The sequence below is a fragment of the Nerophis ophidion genome, linkage group LG06, assembly GCF_033978795.1.
Source record: "Nerophis ophidion isolate RoL-2023_Sa linkage group LG06, RoL_Noph_v1.0, whole genome shotgun sequence".
In the NCBI taxonomy this organism is placed as follows: domain Eukaryota; kingdom Metazoa; phylum Chordata; class Actinopteri; order Syngnathiformes; family Syngnathidae; genus Nerophis; species Nerophis ophidion.
This window is the reverse complement of record NC_084616.1, coordinates 30,541,504-30,567,168: the sequence shown is the minus strand read 5'-3', so window position 1 is coordinate 30,567,168 and position 25,665 is coordinate 30,541,504. Positions and strand designations below refer to the sequence as shown.

The following is a 25,665-nucleotide window of genomic DNA, read 5'->3' as shown; positions in this document are numbered from 1 at the left end:
CTAGCGATGTACGCAACAATCTGTTTGGTCAACAGGCTCTAGGAATAATGCAGTAACAAGACATTATGAACATGTTAAACAATAGATCCTAGAAGAGCGGGATGAAAAAGAATCTCTTCCAAAGTTCATAGTGTTCAATACACTGTGGTCAAAGTCGGAATTGCCGCAATATACTTCACTTCACTACAGTGTTATACAACTGCATTGTTTTTCTTTGTAATACAGTAGAACCTTAACTTTCAAGTTGTTCAAATTTGCAGACTAATTGTTGCGCTTTAAAAAATAAAATAAAATGAAATACAGTAAATGCATTAGCAGTGTACGTCCCTGGCTCTAAATAAAAGGCCACCTCAATTGACTAGCATATGTTTATTAGTGGTTGAAGTTTAACAAACACATTTAAAAAATAATCTCATTACAATTTGAATGGAATAAAATACGTTGTTTGGTTTAAATTCCTGTTAGTTAAAAGTTGTTCAGGCTCAAACTATTTTAAACCCTTTATTAGGCGTACCTGCAATGTTTTAGCTAAAATTTTATCATCCATAATTGTCATTTGAAGATACGGAAATGTTGTCCTTATAATACACAATAAATAATTAGTAGTTGCTTACGACTTTGGTTTCTTAAGTGGTTTGACTGCAGGACCCACTATCGCCTCTTAATGACAAGCAGCTGCACACAGTCAACTATTTGAATTAAAATGAAAATAAAAATGTATTGATTATAGTTTACAAGTAAACAAAAACAACCACCAAATTCACTCACTTATAATATTGTCAAACATCATTACATGAAAATGAACTGCATAAACTTCCTGACCCTTTAATTGCTTTCTTTGTCGAAACCAAACTCTTGAAATCAATTAACTGAAGTTGGATAATGTTTGTTCACTTCAAAGAGCCGTTAAAAAGACTCAACTCGTTCGCCAACATCACATCTCTACCAGGCAAAGACCTGGACCCATTGGAAACAATCCACCAATCAATCCTCAGTGGTTTAGGGGATTTTGCTGCCACCTAGTGGTGTTTTATAGGTACTGCTGGATTGATTAGCGTGAGCAGGCAGTATAAGAACACATTGTTGGTGACTTTTTTAAATTAACCCTCTTGGGACATTCAGCTGTAATCCATCCATCCATCCATTTTTTACCGCTTATTCCCTTTCGGGGTCACGGGGGGCGCTGGCGCCTATCTCAGCTACATCAGCTGTAATCAATCTATTCAATTTATTTGGATTCACATATTTTCAAACAATTTTCTCAAATAACTTCAATCCTAAAGAAAAGTAGGAAATGTGTAATGTTTTCTATTTCAACTCTTTTGAAGGACTTTGATTCGATAATGTCGCAGGTTTAAATTACATCAGGGAAGGGATTCATATGGCCACATTCCTGGTGAATTTCGGGTTAGAGGAAGGTGGGGGATTAATCCTTTCGCAATGCAGTCTGCTGAAAATGATGGAAAGTGCCTCTCGGCATTGCAACTGACGCTGTGGTCAAAGTTGGAAATGCCGCAAAACATATTTTAATGTCTCAGTAGTGTGGAAAAACAAGTTGACTTTATATGCTGAATTGTGTTTCATTGTATCCAATACATCAAATCCATTTTTTTTACAATCCGCAAAATATGTGAAAATACTGTCTAAACATCACAAAATGCCAAAAAGCAAATGGCCATTTTGAATATTCTGCTACAAATGTCTTGGGCAATTTTCCGTAGATTCGGGGTCGGATGATGTCACTGGAGAAACGCTTCTGCACGGCGACCATACCAGTCATAGTGAAAATATGCAATAATTAGAGCCAGATGTGTTGTCATACATACGTACATCTAGAAGTTGTTCATCTGTGACATTCAATTTATACCGGAGATGGACAAGGACACACAATCAAAGACAGTGTCTGCAGGGAGACTTCCTTGTTAACCCTTCGTGTGCATCATGATTAATACTTTATCCAAACAGGACGATATGAACATCCTGTCAGTTCTCAAAGCAGTGAAAGCAGACATTGTACAGTAAGTGATCGTTTTATTATGTTTGTAGTTTATATTTCTGGCTTAGCACTTAGGAATACTGCTACCCAAAGCTGGATCTGCTTAAAAAAACAACTTGTAACTCACCCTCCTTATCGTCAGGCTAAAAAATGTTTGGTTTTGGATCATAATTTTTCCAAAAGTAATCGTTGTTGCCTTTCACAAAGTCTGCATGATTTGCATTGTTGTTGATGGGGAAGGGATATGTAGTTCCCATCTCTACGTCACGGATCACGTGACTGGCTTGCTTATTATCTCTCAAAATTGCTCGGGAATCTTCTTGAGATTGATATTATATTGATCATATCTATTTATTTGCAAACTTTGTAAGTCTGGTACTTAAAGAGGGCTTCACGGTGGCAGAGGGGTTAGTGCGTCTGCCTCACAATACGAAGGTCCTGCAGTCCTGGGTTCGAATCCAGGCTCGGGATCTTTCTGTGTGGAGTTTGCATGTTCTCCCCGTGAATGCGTGGGTTCCCTCCGGGTACTCCGGCTTCCTCCCACTTCCAAAGACATGCACCTGGGGATAGGTTGATTGGCAACACTAAATTGGCCCTAGTGTGTGAATGTGAGTGTGAATGTTGTCTGTCTATCTGTGTTGGCCCTGCGATGAGGTGGCGACTTGTCCAGGGTGTACCCCGCCTTCCGCCCGATTGTAGCTGAGATAGGCGCCAGCACCCCCCGTGACCCCGAAAGGGAATAAGCGGTAGAAAATGGATGGATGGATGGATGGTACTTAAAGATATTAAACACTGTACTGCAGTGGATAGTGCACCCCAACAATTCGTCATGTTTTATGTGTCAGGTAAACCGCGACGAATGGGGCTGTATGAATTTCCTTCCTACTGTAGTAAAATGACTCAATGTTATGCAAATGTATACTTATCGAAAACATAGTTTGATCAAAGGCCTTCAAATGGTTAAAAAACAACAACATTGTATGTTTAGGTTTTTTGTTTGTTTGGGGCTGAAGTTGATTGAGAGATTTGATTAAAAACAGGGGGGGAAAATCCTAAATATTTTAAAAATGTTTTTGTCCTGTTTGGCTTTGGGGTACTGTGCACACCTGTGATAGAATTGGACATCAACGTTTGAACATTTAACACAAAAAAAGAAAATAAAGCACGTATAGTAGAGTAACACACTAAATAGACAAAAATGAAGCAACCATTTACTGAAACAATAAAAATGTATGTTTTTATCCCCTGAGTGTTAATGTACAAACTCCAGAGTTTTAGTGCAGTAAAAAGTGTTGCGTTGAATGAGATTCTTGTACTCTCGTGTCGTCACAATTATCACAAAATCTTGGTTGAACTTTGGAAGGTTCGGTTGTATTTTGAGTCTCATGCGCACGTTAATACACAATATGTTAACTGACAATTATCATCATTCATGTTTCATAATGTTGTGCGCTGTAGAAATGAATAACAAAGTATACATTTGACAAAGATTTGATTCTAGAAAATGAGGAGCTTGTTGACCAAAATATTTTAAGTGGAATTCAGCGACAGCTTCGAATTTCACATTGAGGTGAAATCTAAAGTTACGGCAATGTTACTGCTACTCACTGGTTGTTGTGGGCAGGAAATGTGTTGTGTTTAATAATAATGAATAGATGTGGGTCCTCTAACACTTGTCCCCCTCATCCCCTCCCCCATCTTCATGCTTACTCCCAGATCTGAGAAACCAGCCTTACCTGCGAGCGGATGCCTTGCTCCGGAACGGTTGGAAGAGACCCTAAAAACCACTCATTCACCCCTTGTACCACCAACCCCACCATAACCCACCTCCCCGTGTTGCCCGCTGGCCAGTCTTGACCCTGAGGCTGCACATCACAAAGACTGAAAAAAAAGAAGTAAAAAAACAGGACAGAAGCCTTTTTTTTACTCTGGTAATTTATTTATTTATGGAGGCCTTTTACAGCCACTTTAAAGTGAGGGAAGCACAAAGGATCATTCTTCTTAGGACGCCACATGGAGGACAGGTGAGTGGAGGGACCTCAAAGTGTGCGTCTCATTCCCACGCAGCTGCACAAGGACATGGACTACGAGGCAATCCAGTGGAGACGCTGCCTCTGGGATGTTTGGTTATACACTTGGGGTTCCCTCATGTCTTCACAATATTGCCACTCGACATTCCAATAAGCAAAAAAATATCTAAATGTCTCATATTTTTGCCTCATATGTGCCTTTGATGATGTAAACAGTGTTAATATTTGTGTTGTACTTAACACCTTTCAAGAATGTATTGCCTTGTACTATAATATTGGCCTTTATGATAGCGATATCATTATGCAAAAGTTACTTTTTTAAGAATGTAGGGGGGCGCAAAAAAAGACTTTTTAGACTTGTGTGCCTTTTGGAACACTTTCTACCACTGTGGGAAATGAAGCTTGCTGATGGACTCTCAGCCAATGACGATGGACCTTTTTGTTACACTACTTCTTCCTATGATGACATTAAATATACTGTACAATCAAATCAAGAAATTCACTAGAAAAATGATCTTGTGTCGATTGTTTTCTGTGTAATAAAGCAGGGGAATTATGTAAAAACTGAGCATTTTCTCTGTTAAAAAAACAAACCAGTTCGTTTTTTTTCTTTTAGCATGAAATAAAACCCTTGCCTTCTTTCGCCACTTCTCTAAATGACACACATGAGCCACAGTACATTTCTACTATAAAAATCCATTTAATTTTTTGATATCAAAAAGAAAAATAATCATAAAAACAATCAGAACCACAAATATCCATGTGGGGTTTTTGCTGACACATACATGTCTCCAAGGATATGATTGTTGTAATTTACATGGTTTGAAACGGTTAAAATAAAAGTGTGTGCGTGAGCACCATGCAGTTATACGGCAGGTTAGGTCCCGCGACCTGTTAACGCTGCTAACAGCCACAAGAACATTCTTAAGACAAACAGATGTTAGCATTAGCAGCAAGGCGAATGATTTAACAAAAAAATGTGTATCAGGAAGATAATCAGCCTCCATTTTTAACTATGAGCACAAACCTAAATTGCAATAATTACAGATAATAATGAAAAAAAGATGTTTCCCCAAAGAAGTACCATTCAATCGCCTTTCCTCAAAGTACAGTTGCGGTCAAAAGAGAAGAAACAAAAATTGAATGCAACAATTCTGAGCTAATTATTTGTCACACTTTGTTTGTTTTGTCCTCACTTAAGTTCATAGAAGCTCCTGTACAGGAGATCCTTCTAGAACCTTCCAATAGTGTCCCACAGTAAACCAAGGCCACGTGTCCATCCTGGAATATGGACTATGTTACAATCATCATCTTCATCATCGTCATCATCCAGCGCTCACACACTTCAAACTGCTATTAAGTACAAACTGCTATTTGTTATTCATGTTCCTGGTATACTTTCAAGACACTTTGTTAATAGGCTTGTGTATATATTCATATTTATATATATCATCTATATGCGAACATATGTAACTTTAGTCTGTGCAAGGAGGTAAAAGACTATCAGTTGAAAGTAGCAGGACAATGCTATGCATTGTGTGCAGTAAAAAAAACAAAAACATGTCATTGTTCCGAGTTGGACCTCCAGCAGCAACTTTTCCTGCGATTTACAATTCATAGAAAAATAAAAATGACAAAAATAAAACTGTTCTACTGCAATTTGTATCGGTGTATGTTGCACATATGAGGGGGCGCTGCGGGCAGGTGAGCAACATCTTAAAATGACTAAGTAAATAAATGTTTATAAAATGGTTGGATAAACTTCTAGAGGATGTTTTTGTTGTAAAAAAAAAAAAACCCCAAAACATAATACTGCAATCACTTAAAAAAGTAGTCCTTCATTTTTATACATTTTTACAGTGTTCCCGATTTGTGTGAGTGTTGCTTTTCTTTCTCTGCGGGTGGTAAAGGCATAATGATGACAGCTGGTTGGCTCAGCGCTGGTCCTGCGGGGCCACGCAGGCACAGTTCAGGCAGGGAAGGTTTGGGTGGTGAAAAAAGCGATGGTGAGGTTTCTACGCCAGAGGGTCGCTCATGCTCTCGTCGCCCTGGGAAAGGAGCTCCTTCTTTTCATCTGTGCTGGCTAGAGAGTTGTTGCTGTTGTGGGCGCCCATGTACAGGCTGGCATACACCGGGTTGGTGAAGTTGGTGGGCTGCAAACATGTCACACATGAACACAAATCCTGTAGTGGGCTGCTTCAATATAAATTATATATATATATATATATATATATATATACATACATTTTCTACCGCTTATTCCCTATACATACACACAATTATATATGCACATACACGTATATACATACATATACACATACATATATATATATATATATATACATATATATATATATATATATATATATATATATATATATATATATATGTATATATATATATATATATATATATATATATATATATATATATATATATATATATATATATATATATATATATATATATATATATATATATATACGTATACAGATATGTATATATACATACTGTATTTATGCATACATACTTGGGGTGTAACGGTACGTATACTTGTATTGAACCTTTCGGTACAGGGGTTTCGGTTCGGTACGGGGGTGTACCGAACGACTTTCAAAGCTAAAGTCTTAACAAGCGGCTTTGCTTTTTCTGCCTCTGTGTCAGCACCCAGCATTGTCCCACCCACACAACCATCTGATTGGTTACATACAGTATATAGCGGTAACAGCCAATCAGCAGTGCGTATTCAGAGCGCATGTAGTAAATGCTTCAGCGTCGAGCAGGAAGGTGTTTAGCAGGTGAGAATAAGGCAGCGTACTCTCCCCAAATGATAATAAACACCTCCCAGTCAACGTTCTAGTTACATCACTATGAGCCCGTTGACCTTCTAGAAACTTAAACTGCAGCTCAGCTCGCTCGCAGTTCTGGCTTGAAGGCTAATTAGCTTTTAACGTAACGTTAGCTCATTTTGCGGTGTGTGTTTTGCGGACAAAAAAGCTTTGAATGGCAGGGTACCGCTATCACATGTTGATAAAAATATAACATTTACAAAATAAAAATATACTACAGGCTTGCCAAATTCTGTGATAAATTAAACATGATGAGTTGACTCAAAACTGTTCAATGTTGCACTTTTTATATGTAGAAGAAAAGTTTTGTCATTTTATTTAATCTGAGCAACAATTTGAGGCAGTTTAATGTTGATTAATGTGGGCAGAATTATTATAGTGTTCCCAATGTTAAAAGGATAAAGCCATTGTTTCCAAATTTGGTAAATAAATAACCGGAAAATGTATATGTTGTTGTTTTCTAACCGAAAATGAACCGAAACTTTTTGTGTACCGTTACACCCCTAATATAGACATATGGTAACATATATAGTATATATACACACATAAACACATACATACATACATACACACACACACACACACACACACACACACACACACACACACACACACACACACACACACACACATATATATATATATATATATATATATATATATATATATATATACATATATATATACATACGTATACATATACTGTTCATATAAAAATATATACATACATACATACATATGCATATATACATATATAAACACATGTATAAACATACATACACACACACATATACTGTATATATACATATAATGTACATGTGTACATATACATACGCATACATACTGTATATATACATGTACACATATATACGTACATATACACATATGTATATACACATGTATATACATACATATACTGTATAAATAAAAACATATACATACAGTATATACATACATGAATAGGCATATATGTGTATATACATGCATATGTATATATGTGTACATGTATATATTTATATATACAAACCCCTTTTCCATATGAGTTGGGAAATTGTGTTAGATGTAAATATAAACGGAATACAATGATTTGCAAATCATTTTCAACCCATATTCAGTTGAATATGCTACAAAGACAACATATTTGATGTTCAAACTGATAAACTTTTTTTTGTGTGCAAATAATCATTAATTTTACAATTTGATGCCAGCAACACGTGACAAAGTTGGGGAAAGGTGGCAATAAATACTGATAAAGTTGAGAAATGCTCATCAAACACTTATTTGTAACATCCCACAGGTGTACAGGCTAATTGGGAACAGGTGGGTGCCATGATTGGGTATAAAAATAGCTTCCCAAAAATGCTCAGTCTTTCACAAGAAAGGATGGGGCGAGGTACACCCCTTCGTCCACAACTGCGTGAGCAAATAGTCAAACAGTTTAAGAAAAACATTTCTCAAAGTGCAATTGCAAGAAATTTAGGGATTTCAACATCTACGGTCCATAATATCATTAAAAGGTTCAGAGAATCTGGAGAAATCACTCCACGTAAGCAGCATGGCCGGAAACCAACATTGAATGACCGTGACAGTCGATCCCTCAGATGGTACTGTATCAATAACCGACATCAATCTCTAAAGGATATCACCACATGGGCTCAGGAACACTTCAGAAAACCACTGTCACTAAATACAGTTTGTCGCTACATCTGTAAGTGCAAGTTACTTTCACAGTATCATGTAAGACCCGCTCGACATCCATTGCTTTCGGTCCCCTACAGAGACACTAGTGATTTAGGGCTATATAAATACTCATTGATTGATTGATTGATTTGATTAAAGTTAAAGCTCTACTATGCAAAGCGAAAGACATTTATCAACAACATCCGGAAACGCCGCTAGCTTCTCTGGGCCCTAGATAATCTAAGATGGACTGATGCAAAGTGGAAAAGTGTTCTGTGGTCTGACGAGTCCACATTTCAAATTGTTTTTGGAAATATTCAACATTCTGTCATCCGGACCAAAGGGGAAGGGAACCATCCAGACTGTTATCGACGCAAAGTTCAAAAGCCAGCATCTGTGATGGTATGGAGGTGCATTAGTGCCCAAGGAATGGGTAACTTACACATCTGTGAAGGCACTATTAAGGCTGAAAGGTACATACAGGTTTTGGAACACCAAATGCTGCCAACTAAGCGCCGTCTTTTTCATGGACGCCCCTGCTTATTTCAGCAAGACAATACCAAGCCACATTCAACACGTGTTACAACAGCGTGGCTTTGTAAAAAAAACAGTGCGGGTACTTTCCTGGACCGCCTGCAGTCCAGACCTGTCTCTCATCGAAAATGTGAGGCGCTTTATGAAGTGTAAAATACGACAGCGGAGACCCCGGACTGTTGAACGACTGAAGCTCTACATAAAACAAGAACGGGAAAAAATTCCACTTTCAAAGCTTCTACAATTCCCAAACGTTTAGTGAGTGTTGTTAAAAGAAAAGGTGATGTAACACAGTGGTGAACGTGCCCTTTCCCAACTACTTTGGCACGTGTTGCAGCCATGAAATTCTAAGTTAATTATTATTTGCAAAAAAAAAAATTAAGTTTATGAGTGTGAACATCAAATATCTTGCCTATGTAATGCATTCAATTGAATATGGGTTGGAAAGGATTTGCAAATCATTGTATTCTGTTTATATTTACATCTAAACAATTTCCCAACTCATGGAAACAGGGTTTGTACAAGCACACACACACACACGCATACCTATTCTGTACATACTGTATATGTACATATAAATACATATATATATATATATATATATATAGACATATATATATATATATACATACATACTGTACATATATAAAAACACACATATATACATACATATACATACACACATATACATACATAAATGCACATACAACAGTATATACAGTACATACATATATACATATACTGTGCATATACAGTATACATATACATATGCATACATATATAATGTGCATATCTATACATATATACACATGTGTACAGACACACACACATATATATATATACATACATACATACATATATGTATGTTAATATGGGTGTGTGTATGTATATATAGAAGGTAGGAGAATGTTTTTGTGTGTATCATGCTTGAAATAACGACTCTCCATGATTTGATTGAGTCAGTCATTTCACACCAACCTTAGTTTCCCTGAACTTCAACAACATTAAAACATAACTGTACGTCTACTCTTCCTCAACAGTACAGACCTAGTGTAGATATACTGTACACAGTATGCTTGTCACAGTGGGAACTCCAACATGTCTACCTCACAAAGACAGAAGTTCTGATTGGATCTCCTCCCTAACCCTAAACAAGTCCTCTCTTACATGCAGATGAAATATCTGTGCTTGGACATATTCATAACTTGTCTCCGCTGCTACCCACCAGACAAAATGAAATATGGTTGGATTTCATTTCTGTCAACAAAACTGCCATTTCATAATGTCACTTTTTGTCAATGTGCATTCGTTTTGATCAGTTATCGTCTTCTTTACTGGTTGTAGACACAAATACGCCAACAATGATTAGTCATAGGGTATCCTATTTCCTAGAAGAAAAGCTCTGACTCACTTAGGAAGAAATCACATTGTGCCACCTGCTGGTTTAATGTATGAACTCTAGACCAGTGGTTCTCAAATGGGGGTACGTGTATCGCTGGGGGTACTTCAAGGTATGCCAAGGGGTACGTGAGATTTTTTTTTAAATATTCTAAAAATAGCAACAACCAAAAATCCTTCATAAATATATTTATTGAATAATACTTCAACAAAATACAAATGTATTTAATGTATATTCAGTGTTGACAGCTAGATTTTTTGTGGACATGTTCCATAAATATTGATGTTAAAGATTTCTTTTTTTTGTGAAGAAATGTTTAGAATTAAGTTCATGAATCCAAATGGATCTCTTATTACAATCCCTAAAGAGGGCACTTTAAGTTGATGATTACTTATATGTGTATAAATCGTTATTTATAATTGAATCACTTGTTTATTTTTCAACAACTTTTTAGTTATTTTTATGTCTTTTTTTCCAAAAAGTTCAAGAAAGACCACTACAATTGAGCAATATTTTGCACTGTTATACAATTTAATAAATCAGAAACTGATGACATAGTGCTGTATTTTACTTCTTTATCTCTTTTTTTCAACCAAATAGGCTTTGCTCTGATTAGGGGGTACTTGAATTGAAAAAATGTACACAGGGGGTACATCACTGAAAAAAAAATTGATAACCACTGCTCTAGACCATCGTTTTTCTACTAACAATTCTTATTTCTCCCTTCACTATTATTCTTATTTTGAAAACATGTATTCTCTGTAGTGGACATTTGTCACAGCTACCATTTTCAGAATAAATATCTCTGTTATGCAAAACAGAAGTTCCTACTGCAGTGGACACTGCATGGCCATGAGAGGGTTAAGTGTTAGTTCTAATCTGTTATTGTATTTCATTTACTGCAAACATGTTAACGTCTCACCCAAGTGCTGAACTAAACTTGGGGCCCGGTCAGGTGTCAAACATTGGCTGGCTTATAACCCTCACCCTGCATATAAGATCACCTGTCTTTTTGACACTTAAAGGCAAAAATGTCGCCTCATATTCAAGGTCAATACGCTTTTCCTTCCACCTCTCATTGTACGTAAACACTTTGGTGTTTATGCACACCCCTTTGACTCACTCTTCAGTTCATATAGTATTAAAACAAGTGATGTGTTGATAGAAGCCAAGGTTTATCTATGATTATTAAGACAGATGCAATCATAATATATTAATATGAGGTCAGCTTTTAATTACGATATAGGCCAGGCAAAGGACAGACCGAATATACCTGAGTTATGTGTTAAGTATTATTATTTTATTTTGTGGATTGACGTTACTAAAAAGAATAGGTGAAGAAATTACCAAAAAAGCATTTGTTTCGGTATAATAAGTAAATTATGGTGTTTGATTTGATACCTCTATGGCAGGAATATAAGATGTTCCATTTTATCATTAAAATGTAGTGATTTATACACGCAAACCTCAAGAGAGTGACTTGAAGAGGACATATGATGATTTTTGTCTTTGCTGACTTATAAATGTTGTTTCAATGTTGGATACTCGTCTTTAACAATAATCATATAGTGCATACATTTTGGCGTGAGCTTGCACGCAGTTTTGGATGCCGCTGTTTGCGTGGTTTTGCAGTCTGGATACGTTGTGACATCACAGCGAAGTGGACATACGTATTTGGACATCTAGGATTGTGTATGAGGCCAGCTGAGTTTGAAGAAATATAAAAAAAAAAAAAGGTAGGATAAAGCATTATTTTCATCTAATCTAGGCATTTACATCACCGACGCAACTCAATATGAATACAAATATAAAATATACTTGTTATATAAAAATGTGTTTATAATGAATACTTGGGCCTACTATGGTAATGTATTTTATGTTGGTCATTATGATGGTACTTCGAGAGCCAAGTTTTTTCTGAGGAGGTACTTGGTGGAAAAAGTTTGAGAACCACTGGTCTAGACCGCAAGGAAAATAAAATTAAATCATCATAGGTCTCCTTTTAAGGTTGGGCAAGTTAGAAAAGAGTGAGATAACAAACAATAAAAAAATAACAGCGTCGTGAAGCCAAGTCATCAAAAAAAAGAAACACCCCTTTTTTATTGCAGTCAGTCGTTTTTACGCTGACATGAAACTAACTTCTTTATCTTGGATTTCGTCTTTAAAAATAGTTTTTCAGAAACAGCAATTTCTGGGTCGGCTAATATTTAGGAATATTTCGCAAATCCATTTTTTTTGCCAAAGAGTTGATATCAGTCATGCTGAGGTATGTTTTAAATTCTGGCCTTAACACGAGATTTATTTCCACCACGTTACCTTCTCAGGGTCCAAAGCAAAGTCCGAATCCAGGAGCTCCCCGGCGTCGTCATCAGGGTCTCCCTCGTAGATCTTGTAGGCGGGATTGCCAATCTCCACATTCATGGCGCCGTTGGTCATGCGGTGATGCTGGAAGCCCTTGGCCCTGCAACACCGTGGAGACGATGGATCAGGAAAAACAAGAAGAAAAGAGACCAGCAACATACAATTAGGACAAGAAGTTTTTTAAATGAGCTAAAAGGCTCATGTGATCAAACCTTCAGAAAAGACTGTAGCATGTCTCTTGTGCTACAATCGGGCGGAAGGCGGGGTACACCCTGGACAAGTCGCCACCTCATCGCAGGGCAAACACAGATAGACAGACAACATTCACACTCACATTCACACTCTAGGGCCAATTTAGTGTTGCCAATCAACCTATCCCCAGGTGCATGCCGATTGTAGCTGAGATAGGCGCCAGCGCCCCCCGCTACCCCAAAAGGGAATAAGCGGTAGAAAATGGATGGATGGATGTCTCTTGTGGAAAATGCTGGACAGGTCATAATTATTCTTTGATGCACACTTACTGTATATATAAATATACTGTATATATATACTGTATATGCAGGTTACTGAGCAAGCACACAGCATACTACATCATCGTACAACAGGGGACAGTATGGAGATGCAAAGATTAAAGAAAACATTCCAGGTAAGAGACGATTATATTCTTAGAGGGCAGGCACAGACGGGCATGTTTGTGAGCGAATGGAAGAGAGATGGATGTCCTGCTACTGGATATAAGGGAGAGGAGTTAACAGGTGATGAAGTTACCGCGAGCACTTAGAACGAGATTTGCCCGGCCATAGAGACCTGAGAGACAGGAAACACAGTAGATGGTTAAAAGAGAGAGTGATCGAGCAAAGGTGAGCGGCATTGATGAAGAATGAAAATTGGAGGAAGAAAAGTTTAAAAATGTTCTACATTTTTTCCTGCAAAATAGCTTACCCCCGCATTCTCCGCTTATACCACAAGATGGCGCCAACCACCAGCAGTGCTAGCAAGAGCAGAAGAAGCACTGGGAGCACAATGGAGGCTGTGCCTGCGTGTGAACAAAGAAGCTGAGCAAATAGATCCAAAGTGCACATCTGATATTAGCAGCAATTGGCTGACTCACTTCCACTGGACGTGGAGGAATCCACTGAAGAAGCTGCAGTTTCACACCTGTAGCCCCGCCATGCAGGCGGACACCTGGACACACATGACATTAATATTTGTGTGTGAGGAAAAGCAAGATGGTGGCAGAAAAGAATGTCACGTCTTACCTGCACTGAGGCAGCAGTGTGCGCGTCTCCACTGTGCATTGGCCGTTTGCGCAGTAGTCCAAGCAGGTGTAGCAGCTGGGCTGCGTCTCACCATTGGGGCAGCTACACAGTCACACAACATCTCACTTTACATTCCTCATGAAGCAACATATTACACAAACAATCATATACTGAGGTATTCATTTCACAAGATGTTGATTAATGTGTTAAGAGGAGTTAGAGGGTTCGAATCCGCGGCTGGGCAGCTCTGTGTGGAGTTTACAGGTTCTCTGTGTGCATGTGTGGGTTTTCTACGAGTACTCGGCCTCTTCCTACATCCCAAAATCCTGTATGACAGGCTAATTCCATCCACCCATTTTGAAACTGTAAATCAGGGGTCTGAAACCTGCAGGTCTATATATTAAATTCATAGTTTAGTGTAATTGTAGCCCACACACTTTGGGCAGCCAATAGTTAAATATTTTGTATGTGAATTTTACAACAACTCACGATTTGATTCAATTTCCGATTCTAGGGATGACCATTTGATTCAGAAACGATTTTTGATACAGATTCTCACAATATATTATTTGGTAAAAAAAAATAAATGTTTCTTGGCCACTGATGTATGCAGAAAAAACGCAGTAATATTAATAATTTGCTTTTTAAATGGGTTCTTAAAAAAAAAATTATATGTACACTTTTTTTTAATAGATTTTGGAAACTTATGAAGCAATTTAGAATCAAGATTCAGATGTGAATTTTGAGCAAGTACTCCTATTAAATATATTAAGACAATACCACTAGAAGAAACACTAACTTCAATAGCAAGCACAAAACAAACTAATTATAATTAGCAGTGTTTTGAAATGGTAAATGGGTTGTACTTGTATAGGAACTCAAAGCGTTTTGATACCATTTCCACATTCACACACATATTCACTCACACACTGACGGCGGGAGCTACCATGCAAGGCGCTAACCAGGACCCATCAGGAGCAAGGGTGAAGTGTCTTGCTCAAGGACACAAGACATGTGACTAGGATGGTAGAAGGTGAGGATTGAACCAGGAACCCTCAGGTTGCTGGCACAGCCACTCTCCCAACCGCGCCACGCCGTCCCCAAATAAGAGCTCCGTCACAGAACCACTCAATATCAACATCAATAAATATCAATACTATATAAATAAATCTTAAGACTACTTTAGATTGGTCAGTGTATAGCTTGTATGGAAAGGATTCAACACTCAGCCATTATTTTTTAAATACTTGGCAACACAAGGGAGTAAGATGATGGTGTCTTTCCAACAAGTATGGTGGTGGCAGCAGTGTCATGATCTGGGGTAGCATGAGTGCTGCTGGCACTGGAGTGCTGTAGTTTGAGGGCAAATGTTTACATTTATTTCATTAAATTAAAATAAAAACGATAATATATCTAGGTTAACTAAATGTTTTTGTGTGTAAATAAATCCCCCCCAAAATCCCACAAAAAGTAAATATGAACTTAAAGTCACCACAGAAGTTATGATGGTAATGGAGAATGCTAGAAAAAAAAAAGGAATGTTTTTCTTTTTTTTTTTTACCCAGTTTGATGGGTCAAATTGCGCCAGCTGGCCCAGCCCGATAGAGACTTTTAACAAATATTTAATCTAATTTGTTTTGACTGGGCTTCAGCGTGTTTACCTGCAGGACACCTCCCCGGAGGATGACGTCAGACATTGGCCAGTGGCACAGAACACACACTTATCCAGCTCACACTGGTGCCCGATGTACTGACTGGAGCACTGGCACAGCTTGGTGCCGTTGGAGGTTTGTAAGCACGTTCCACTGTTCTGACAGAAGCCTTCACATTTACCTGGAGGAGAGGCGGGTATTGTTTGTGGAAAAATAGCTTTACTGTTATGCTTATTAACTATTATAGCGAAGTTGGAGTGTTTACAGTGAGAGTATATTCACTTACTGTACTGGCACTGGTCTCCTTGGTACTCTGTTGGGCAGCTGCAGGTTGGTTGGTTACCAGAGTTGACTGAGCAGTGGCCTCCGTTCTGGCAGTAATCCTGACAAGTGTGACGGTTGCAGGTGGGCCCCGTGAAGCCTTTGGGGCACCTGCATGTTGGAGCACCTATGAAAAACATACAAGTTATGACGACTAACAATACATAATTGATATTACTTACACATGGGGCTTGGTTTGTTTATAACAAATGATATAACTAAATGTGTCAGCTGACGAGATTCCTTTAGTGCCCAAATTACAAAAGCGATGAATTAATTGTGCAAAAGTGTATGATTGTTTTGTAAGAACGTTGTCAGCACAGGATCCCACAGGTGCGTCCCACCTGTATGAGATGCGGTGCAGGTGCCGCCGTTCTTGCAGTAAACCCTGCACTGGTTAATCTCGCATCTCTCTCCGGTGTAGCTGGGCTGGCAGCGACACTTGGACACCTGACGTGCATTGAGGAAGCAGCTCCCTCCGTTTTGACACTGAATATCACAGGTGCCTGAAGGGGGAGCTGTGGAAAGAAAAGTTGGATTCACATTTAAAAATCCCAAGATAAAAGATGGTCATACAGTATTCGAATTGTCAAAACAAATTTCTGTAAACGCATGCGTGTGTGCGCATCCAAACTTACAGAACGGCGACTGGGTCGGGGCTGACTTCTCCACGCATGTGCCGTTGTCAGCCACGTAGTTGTTGGGGCAGGTGCACACAGGTCCACTGGGGCTGAGCAGACAGAGCCACTCACACTTCTTCCTGTCACACGGGTTAGTCACTAATGCAAAGAGACACAACCAGTCAGAATAGTCTTACAGTATAAACTAAAGTTAGACTTGAAATTTTGGATTGATATAAGTAATGGTCGACATCAGGACTATTTAACTGGCGGCCCTGAGGCCAAATCCGGCCCGGAAATGACACCATAAACGCCCACAGGTTCAGTTAAAAACTTGGGAGACAAACAGTTTGGAGCAAATTCCGAAATCACAAGAGTACTCCTATTATATCGAGGAACATAGACCCCTGTAAACACAGTGGCAGATTCTTGCGTTGACACTATAGCCTTGCTAGCAAACATAAAAGAGTGGGGTCCAAACGTATGATTTACTTAACTGAGGCGTTCCTCTAGGCACCCCTTTAAGTCCGCTCCTTTGTTGCAGTAACACATTTTTTCATAATTTGACTTATGTAACTATGGTGTTACTGTAGCTTGTTTACTTCAGATGCAGTCAGTAATCATTTGCTCAACTTCTTTAGTTATACAGTACTAGTTGTGTTCCTCATGGTTCCACTTTTGGTCCTCTCTTTTTCATAATTTCCCTATTCAATGGGTGAGCCCGTGAGTCAAAAAACTTGTGAGGGGGTCCTTAAAAACAGCAAAGCGCTCCTGAACTGGCAAAATAATCTACTGTATAGGATGCTGGCTCTCCGGAATATGCAAAATAAAACTAAATAGTGAAAGAAGAAGTCAGGCCCCAGAGTCCTCAACCTTCTGGAAATGTGGCCCCTAAAACAATTTACTTGTTTTATATGCTTTATGTTTTATATACTTAATCCCAAATCATCAGTTCTTTGGCCAAACCATAAAGTAAAATACATTTTGACTTGTTCAATTAATGTTTTTTAGCTGCAGATAACAAGAAATTAGCAGGACTGTTGGAGGTTGTAATAGACAGATTTAATGGAAAAGTAATAACATTTTATATTTTCCTTACATTTTGACAATGACGTGCTTGATTCGAAGACCTCTATGAAGAAGACAAAACATGGACCCAGATTTCCCTCGCCCGGACACGGGTCACGTTATTGGACTTTTGTGCTCGTCACAATTTGTCCATTACAAACACCATTTTCAAACATAAGGGTGTCCATATGTGCACTTGGCACCAGGAGACCCTAGGCCGCAGTTCCATGATCGACTTTGTAGTTGTGTCATCGGATTTGCGGCCTTATGTTTTGGACACTCGGGTGAAGAGAGGGGCGGAGCTTTCTACCGATCACCACCTGGTGGTGAGTTGGCTGCGATGGTGGGGGAGGATGCCGGACCGACCCGGCAGGCCCAAACGCATTGAGAGGGTCTGCTGGGAACGTCTGGCAGAGTCTCCTGTCAGAGAAAGTTTCAATTCCCACCTCCGGAAGAACTTCGAACATGTCACGAGGGAGGTGCTGGACATTGAGTCCGAGTGGACCATGTTCCGCACCTCTATTGTCGAGGCGGCTGATCGGAGCTGTGGCCGCAAGGTAGTTGGTGCCTGTCGGGGCGGCAATCCTAGAACCCCTTGGTGGACACCAACGGTGAGGGATGCCATCAAGCTGAAGAAGGAGTCCTATTGGGTCCTTTTGGCTCATAGGACTCCGGAGGCAGTGGACAGGTACCGACAGGCCAAGCGGTGTGCGGCTTCAGCGGTCGCTGAGGCAAAAACTCGGACATGGGAGGAGTTCGGGGAAGCCATGGAAAACGACTTCCGGACGGCTTCGAAGCGATTCTGGACCACCGTCCGCCGCCTCAGGAAGGGGAAGCAGTGCACTATCAACACCGTGTATGGTGCGGATGGTGTTCTGCTGACCTCAACTGCGGATGTTGTGGATAGTTGGAAGGAATACTTCGAAGACCTCCTCAATCCCACCAACACGTCCTCCTATGAGAAAGCAGTGCCTGGGGAATCTCTGGTGGACTCTCCTATTTCTGGGGCTGAGGTTGCTGACGTAGTTAAAAAGCTCCTCGGTCGCAAGGCCCCGGGGGTGGACGAGATCCGCCCGGAGTTCCTTAAGGCTCTGGATGCTGTGGGGCTGTCTTGGTTGACAAGACTCTGCAGCATCGCGTGGACATCGGGGGAGGTACCTCTGGATTGGCAGACCGGGGTGGTGGTTCCTCTCTTTAAGAAGGGGGACCGGAGGGTGTGTTCCAACTATCGTGGGATCACACTCCTCAGCCTTCCCGGTAAGGTTTATTCAGGTGTACTGGAGAGCAGGCTACGCCGGATAGTCGAACCTCGGATTCAGGAGGAACAGTGTGGTTTTCGTCCTGGTCGTGGAACTGTGGACCAGCTCTCTACTCTCAGCAGGGTTCTTGAGGGTGCATGGGAGTTTGCCCAACCAGTCTACATGTGCTTTGTGGACTTGGAGAAGGCATTCGACCGTGTCCCTCGGGAAGTCCTGTGGGGAGTGCTCAGAGAGTATGGGGTATCGGACTGTCTTATTGTGGCGGTCCGCTCCATGTACGATCAGTGCCAGAGCTTGGTCCGCATTGCCGGCAGTAAGTCGAACACATTTCCAGTGAGGGTTGGACTCCGCCAAGGCTGTCCTTTGTCACCGATTTTGTTCATAACTTTTATGGACAGAATTTCTAGGCGCAGTCAAGGCGTTGAGGGGTTCCGGTTTGGTGGCCGCAGGATTAGATCTCTGCTTTTTGCAGATGATGTGGTCCTGATGGCTTCATCTGACCGGGATCTTCAGCTCTCACTGGATCGGTTTGCAGCCGAGTGTGAAGTGACCGGAATGAGAATCAGCACCTCCAAGTCCGAGTCCATGGTTCTCGCCCGGAAAAGGGTGGAGTGCCATCTCTGGGTTGGGGAGGAGACCCTGCCCCAAGTGGAGGAGTTCAAGTACCTAGGGGTCTTGTTCACGAGTGAGGGAAGAGTGGATCGTGAGATCGACAGGCGGATCGGTGCGGCGTCTTCAGTAATGCGGACGTTGTACCGATCCGTTGTGGTGAAGAAGGAGCTGAGCCGGAAGGCAAAGCTCTCAATTTACCGGTCGATCTACGTTCCCATCCTCACCTATGGTCATGAGCTTTGGGTCATGACCGAAAGGATAAGATCACGGGTACAAGCGGCCGAAATGAGTTTCCTCCGGCGTGTGGCGGGGCTCTCCCTTAGAGATAGGGTGAGAACCTCTGCCATCCGGGAGGAGCTCAAAGTAAAGCCGCTGCTCCTCCACATCGAGAGGAGCCAGATGAGGTGGTTCGGGCATCTGGTCAGGATGCCACCCGAGCGCCTCCCTAGGGAGGTGTTTAGGTCACGTCCAACCGGTAGGAGGCCACGGGGAAGACCCAGGACACCCAACTGGCATGGGAACGCCTCGGGATCCCCCGGGTAGAGCTAGACGAAGTGGCTGGGGAAAGGGAAGTCTGGGTTTCCCTGCTTAGGCTGTTGCCCCCGCGACCCGACCTCGGATAAGCGGAAGAAGATGGATGGATGGATGTGCGGTGAGGTTGAAATTTATTTTAAAATTGTATTTAATATGCTTTCATCATTGTTAATACAGACTGCTCATTAGGGGATAACACAAAAAATAAGAGAATAATTCACTTCCTTAAGAATTGAATTTTACTAGTTGGGGTCTTACATTTCGTTTGTATCTGAACTGCATGCAGATATCATCTTCCACAAAAAGCTCTTATACAGGTACATTGATCGTAAAAATCTGATCACCTTCTGTTCTATCTAAAAGTTTAGTTTGGAGACATTTGTGTGCTTGTATGACCACCTTAGTAGTCACATTAATTCAGCAGAGCATTAAATTATTGTCTTTTGTTTGTGTAAATAAAGTTTTTCGAAGAATCCACTTGGCTACTTCAGTAGAAAAAGATGGTGTAGTAGCAACAAGTGCCTGCTAGCTCACCTACGCCACCCCAATTCATACTGATGGAATAAGTGTGTGGCGACTTGGATGACTACAGGGCCTTTACGTAAGATTTTTTTGTATCTATATTCGTATTAGTAAGAATAATGATGCCACACTAAAATTAAATATATAACACAGGCTGCAGATTTTAAAGTCTACAGTCATGCTATAAAAATGTTTCTGGAAGCGTCATATTGGTGATATTGCTGACAAACAAAAATAGCTTTAACATCAGCTGGTGCTGACTCGGCTATGCAATAAAGAAGAAAACTAATACCGTGCACTGCCTTGTCTGGTTTCTATGATGTAAATCATTCAGTGCACTCAGGACATTGCACACTGCACAAAATCTGGTAAATTCCCATGAGCACTAAGCAGACATGAATGTCTATAGTGACAGCCTCATATGAGCGTAATATGTTTATAACACAGTTTTATAAACAATATTTATTTTATCAATTTATATATATATATTTTTTCTTCATCAAAACAAGTAAAGCTGTGCCTCACCAGCCTACTTTGGCCGCAAATCCCTGCAGTTTGACAATGATTAATATCTCTAATCTTTAAATAATTTTGATAAACATTTTGCAGCATACTAAAGCATTATTCACAAGTTTTGATATACCTGGCATCTCTATTAAAAAAAACACCCTTTAAAAATGTTGTCAAGGTTTTGTCACACCTGGGTGAAGTCTTGTCTGATTTCATGTTGTCTTGTCATTTCCTGTTTTATTTTGAAAGGTTAATTCTCCCTCTCATTTCAGGTCACTTGCTCTTCCTCCCGTGTCACTGGTCTGTCTCTCCTGATTGCCTGATTGTGCCCACCTGTGTCACCCTCCCTCATGTGTATAAATGTCTCTTCCTCCTCTTGTCTTGTGCCAGAGTATATCGTCTCGCTACGTGCCTCCAGCCTTGTACCAAGTTTTGATAAGTATTGTCTCACTTTATTTATTGATTTCTTTGTTTCCTCTAAGAGAGAGGTTTTCTGTTGCTAAAGTTTTTCATGCTAGTAATTTGTATCTAGTTCATAGTGCCATGTTTTCCTTTTCCCTCCTTCTGGAGCGTCTTTAGTTTACTGCCTTCTCGACTCCTTTGCATGAATGATTTTCCTTTTGTAGATAATTGTAGATTGTTGGTTTTCGCTATTAGATTCGTATAGAAATTTTGCTATTGCCTTTTTCCTCCTTATGGAGTGATTTTTCTGTTTTTGGCCTTATGCCCTTTGCTACATTCCTTTGTTCCTCAGATTTTGTAGCCACTTTGTTTTGATCACTCTGTTCTACAGATAGCATAAAAATTTAATTAAATAAAGTCTGAGTTCAATTGTCACGCTTCTGCACCTGAGTCCTCATTTTCACCCAGCATTAACAGGTTTGAATCACTCTGGTTTTAAGAGTAGGCAGGGAGGGTGGGTATTTTGGCATGTTAGATGGATAATAGGACAAAGATGCAGTGAAAAACATTTCACGATTTGTCTCTTTATACCAAAGAGCAACAATAAATAATGTAAAAAAAATTATTGTTATGTAAATCAAATGTCCATGACACTCACTCTCCGGCTGCTTGTATCGGTGGTACAGGACAATGTCCGTAGCGTGGTTGATGCCTGTGGTGAGATTCTCCACGGTGCCTTTTCCAAACTTGTTGACCCGGAAAACAACGTTATTGACTAACGTGACTCCATATATGTAGTCCTCAAAAATATCGATGTTCATTGGATGGGCCAGATCTGGAAAAGAGCAAATGGCAAAAATGTTAACACCACAGGTGACATTTTATCTGACTGCTATTTTGCATTTATTTTAAACGCTCAAATTAACACTTCTGTTCAATTAAGGGGGTGATTTGCAAAAACGAACTAACAGAGTCACTAATTGCATGGACATCTCTGGCTATAAGCAAAACCCCCTGATGTCATCTATACTACCGCCACAAGACAGTAGCCTCATTTTAGTGTTGTTAGAGTTTAGCAGCTTTATCTACCTCTGCATGTTCATGAACTACAACGTAGGAAAGCTATGTTTTCTTTCTACTTTCTCATGCACGCCGCAATACTGTTAGTTAAACCGTTAGATTAAGTTTGTTTACAAATTTTGTCTGCAATTATCATCTGATTGACTTATTGTGACTCTTCTTAAATTATTTTCCACAGATCTGATCAAATTTGAACTTCCAATTAAGGCTCTATCTTCTTTGTTTAGGTAAACACCCGCAGCTCTAATTGGTGCATGTACAGTAAGTCACAAATAAATAACTCAACTGTTTTTAATGCCAGTGACAGCAATGACAGGATCCGAGCCATCCAGTCGAACACTTCCTATAACTGACAACTTTGCATCTGCCCAGTAAAGTCGCTCGTTGAAGTAGTCCACTGCCAAACCTAAAGAATGAAAGAACATTGTAGTCTATAGTGAGTAAAAACAGCATGACTTTTAAGATAATGTCAATAAATCGGACCTGTTGGCCATTGGATGTTTTCATGCACAAGAGTCTGCCTCAGTGTTCCATCCATGGCAGCTGTCTCAATTTTGGGATGATTCCCCCAGTCTGCCCAGTACATGGTGCTGAAACAAAAATACACAGTTTAAATATCACCAAAAACAAGACATGTAGAATCGGACTTCATACCCCCTCTGCGGATCCACCACGATGGCGTAAGGCTCGTCTATCATGCCAGAGATGAGGGTCTTGCTGTGCTGACCTGATATTTGAGCCACTTTAATGACATCTTGACCAGAGTCGGTCCAGTACAGGTTACCAGCAACCCAGTCCACGGCTATCCCCCGAGGCATCTTCAGTTCTTTAATCTGAATAACATCAGACATAATTATTCCAGTTAGCATTAGTGCAAATTACGAAGTGAATATTGTGTATTGCACAAGAGTTGTACCTGCAGGTTGGTGATCCTGCCCGCACTTTGCCTTCGATTACGGTGGGAGTTGGATGATGACGACAGTGTAGACTGTCCAGGAAATTCGTAAGAAGAGATACAATTCTTGTGCCAATTGGTCCAGAAGATACGGTTGGTCTTAACATGCAGGTCCATAGCGTCGATGCGCACACTAGCGTCTCCCTGGAAGGTTTGTTCATAGCGCCAGTTAGGCATTCCAGGATCCAGGCTGCGGATTTCGTTGTCATCGGCGATATAAAGAACCTGCTGAGTGCTGTTCAAGTCTGCAAGTGAAAGGAGGACTTTTAAAAGAACAAATGCATGGTTGAAACCCTCACAATGTATGCCACTTGGGCGCATTTCTAACATAGGGGCCCCAAAACCAAAATAAACAATTTTTTAAGGATGTAATGGTATTTTAAATATTGTAGTGTTTGGGTTTAAAAATGCTATGAAATAATGCCGTGGCATGTGACAGTATGAAACGAGAACTTGGGAGTACTCCTGTAAGTGTAGCTTTTTTTCTGGAGCTATTGAGTGGGTCGGTCTGAGAAGGAAACTGCACATCCCATGATATCCTGCGTGTTTTTCGTTGACCTAATGAACGAGTAGACAAGCAGTTATTTCCTTTGGGCGTAACTCCTCTAGTGTGAGCGAATACATAAAGAATACGTAAAGAAGCCACTTGATGAACCATTAAAATAACCCTCAAAATATTTTTGAGGTGAAACTAAGAAGCCAGAGAGGTATTGACATTGTTTAGTTGAATTGACACCTCCTGAGAATGAAAATTTTCCAAACCAATACGAAAATGTCAAGTGCGGAGAACTCTGCTTCTCAGGAAATTAAAAGTTGAACGACAATAATCTCAACATTGTTTTACACGTTATACTGGATGTTTACATTGTCAGTTTAAACATATTCAACTGATTTTTAAATTGTATTTTATATTTGTTTGTTACTTAGAGCACTGGATGTTCCTTCACCCTTCTAAGGACTAAAAATACACACAATGGCATTTGTATCAATTCTTCTAAGGCACTGCATGGCGTGGCGAAGTTGGGAGAGTGGCCGTGCCAGCAATCTGAGGGTTCCTGGTTCAATCCCCACCTTCTACCATCCTAGTCACATCCGCTGTGTCCTTGAGCAGGACACTTCACCCTTGCTCCTGATGGGTCCTGATTAGCGCCTTGCATTCAGTGTGTGAATGTGTGTGTGAATGGATGAATGTGGAAATAGAGTCAAAGCGCTTTGAGTTCCTTAAAAAGGTAGAAAAGCGCTGTACAAGTACAACACATTTTACAATTTTTTTTTACCATTCTTTAGTTTCTTTAACAATACTGCAATATACCACACCTTGGCCTTAGTATCTTGACAATATCGTATTGCAATATTTGTATATTGGTACATCCCTACTCAATCGAAAAGGGAAATATATCCGCTCTATGTTTTAATTTTTACAGTTACATGTTGTAAATCAGCTTGGTTGGATGTAGCTAGTGTCTGTTAACACCCTCCAGAGAGGATTATCTTGCTGGGAAACAAGCTGAGGTCTGCAACAGATTCTGCACTATAATTAGTTGTAATTTTAACCAATATTTTTAGTATATGTTGATGATTTGAGTGTGGAATAATTATATTGACATTATGATAACTGTACATTGTGCACTTAAGTCTTCCTTGTTGTGTTTCTGTTTGCCTTCATTTTTATTTGCTTTGTTTACTCTGTTTCCTCCCTCTATCACACTATGTTGGATTGATTGATGAGTTAACCTGTGTTGTATTGGCATGATGTCATGCACAGCAGCTATTGCCTTTTGCAAGCAGAACAGAACTGAACTGAACTGCATGACTTGGTGGAAACATAAAAGTAAAATTTAGGCTGGTCCTCACTGTCAGCTTTGCAGGTGTCATTGATTCGTGTGAAGTACTTATGGCAGCTGCATTTGTAGGAGCCCTTAGTGTTGTTGCAGATGTGAGAGCATGCCCCAAACTGTAGGCACTCATTCTTGTCTGGAAAAACAAATCCAATGTGATAAAATCAAAATATGTTTGGAACAA

General features: G+C 40.0%; 2 protein-coding genes across 9 annotated transcripts in view; one reads left to right on the top strand and one right to left on the bottom strand.

Moving 5' to 3' along the window:
- Positions 1–4,590, top strand: part of fmnl3 (formin-like 3) — an 80,773-nt gene extending 76,183 nt beyond the window's left edge. For all 5 annotated transcript variants that reach the window (XM_061903344.1, XM_061903342.1, XM_061903343.1 and 2 more), the window contains one exon: positions 3,713–4,590. Coding sequence is in view for 1 of the 5 variants with exons in the window: in XM_061903342.1 (XP_061759326.1) it covers positions 3,713–3,777 (65 nt within the window). In the remaining 4 variants the exon portion in view is untranslated. The remainder of the gene's footprint in view (positions 1–3,712) is intronic.
- Positions 4,591–4,702: 112 nt separating this feature from the next.
- Positions 4,703–25,665, bottom strand: part of lrp1ab (low density lipoprotein receptor-related protein 1Ab) — a 205,467-nt gene continuing 184,504 nt past the window's right edge. For 2 of the 4 annotated variants that reach the window (XM_061903335.1, XM_061903336.1), the window contains exons 75-90: positions 25,498–25,617; positions 23,605–23,888; positions 23,343–23,521; positions 23,172–23,278; positions 22,975–23,094; positions 22,267–22,443; positions 16,720–16,860; positions 16,426–16,599; positions 16,047–16,208; positions 15,770–15,941; positions 14,109–14,210; positions 13,961–14,034; positions 13,792–13,885; positions 13,618–13,656; positions 12,805–12,949; positions 4,703–6,179 (exon numbers count right to left, since the gene is read on the bottom strand). In XM_061903335.1, coding sequence (XP_061759319.1) covers positions 6,042–6,179; positions 12,805–12,949; positions 13,618–13,656; positions 13,792–13,885; positions 13,961–14,034; positions 14,109–14,210; positions 15,770–15,941; positions 16,047–16,208; positions 16,426–16,599; positions 16,720–16,860; positions 22,267–22,443; positions 22,975–23,094; positions 23,172–23,278; positions 23,343–23,521; positions 23,605–23,888; positions 25,498–25,617 — 2,228 coding nt within the window. In that variant the 3' untranslated portion in view covers positions 4,703–6,041. The remainder of the gene's footprint in view (positions 6,180–12,804; positions 12,950–13,617; positions 13,657–13,791; positions 13,886–13,960; positions 14,035–14,108; positions 14,211–15,769; positions 15,942–16,046; positions 16,209–16,425; positions 16,600–16,719; positions 16,861–22,266; positions 22,444–22,974; positions 23,095–23,171; positions 23,279–23,342; positions 23,522–23,604; positions 23,889–25,497; positions 25,618–25,665) is intronic. The other 2 variants (XM_061903337.1, XM_061903338.1) reach the window with 1 other exon arrangement.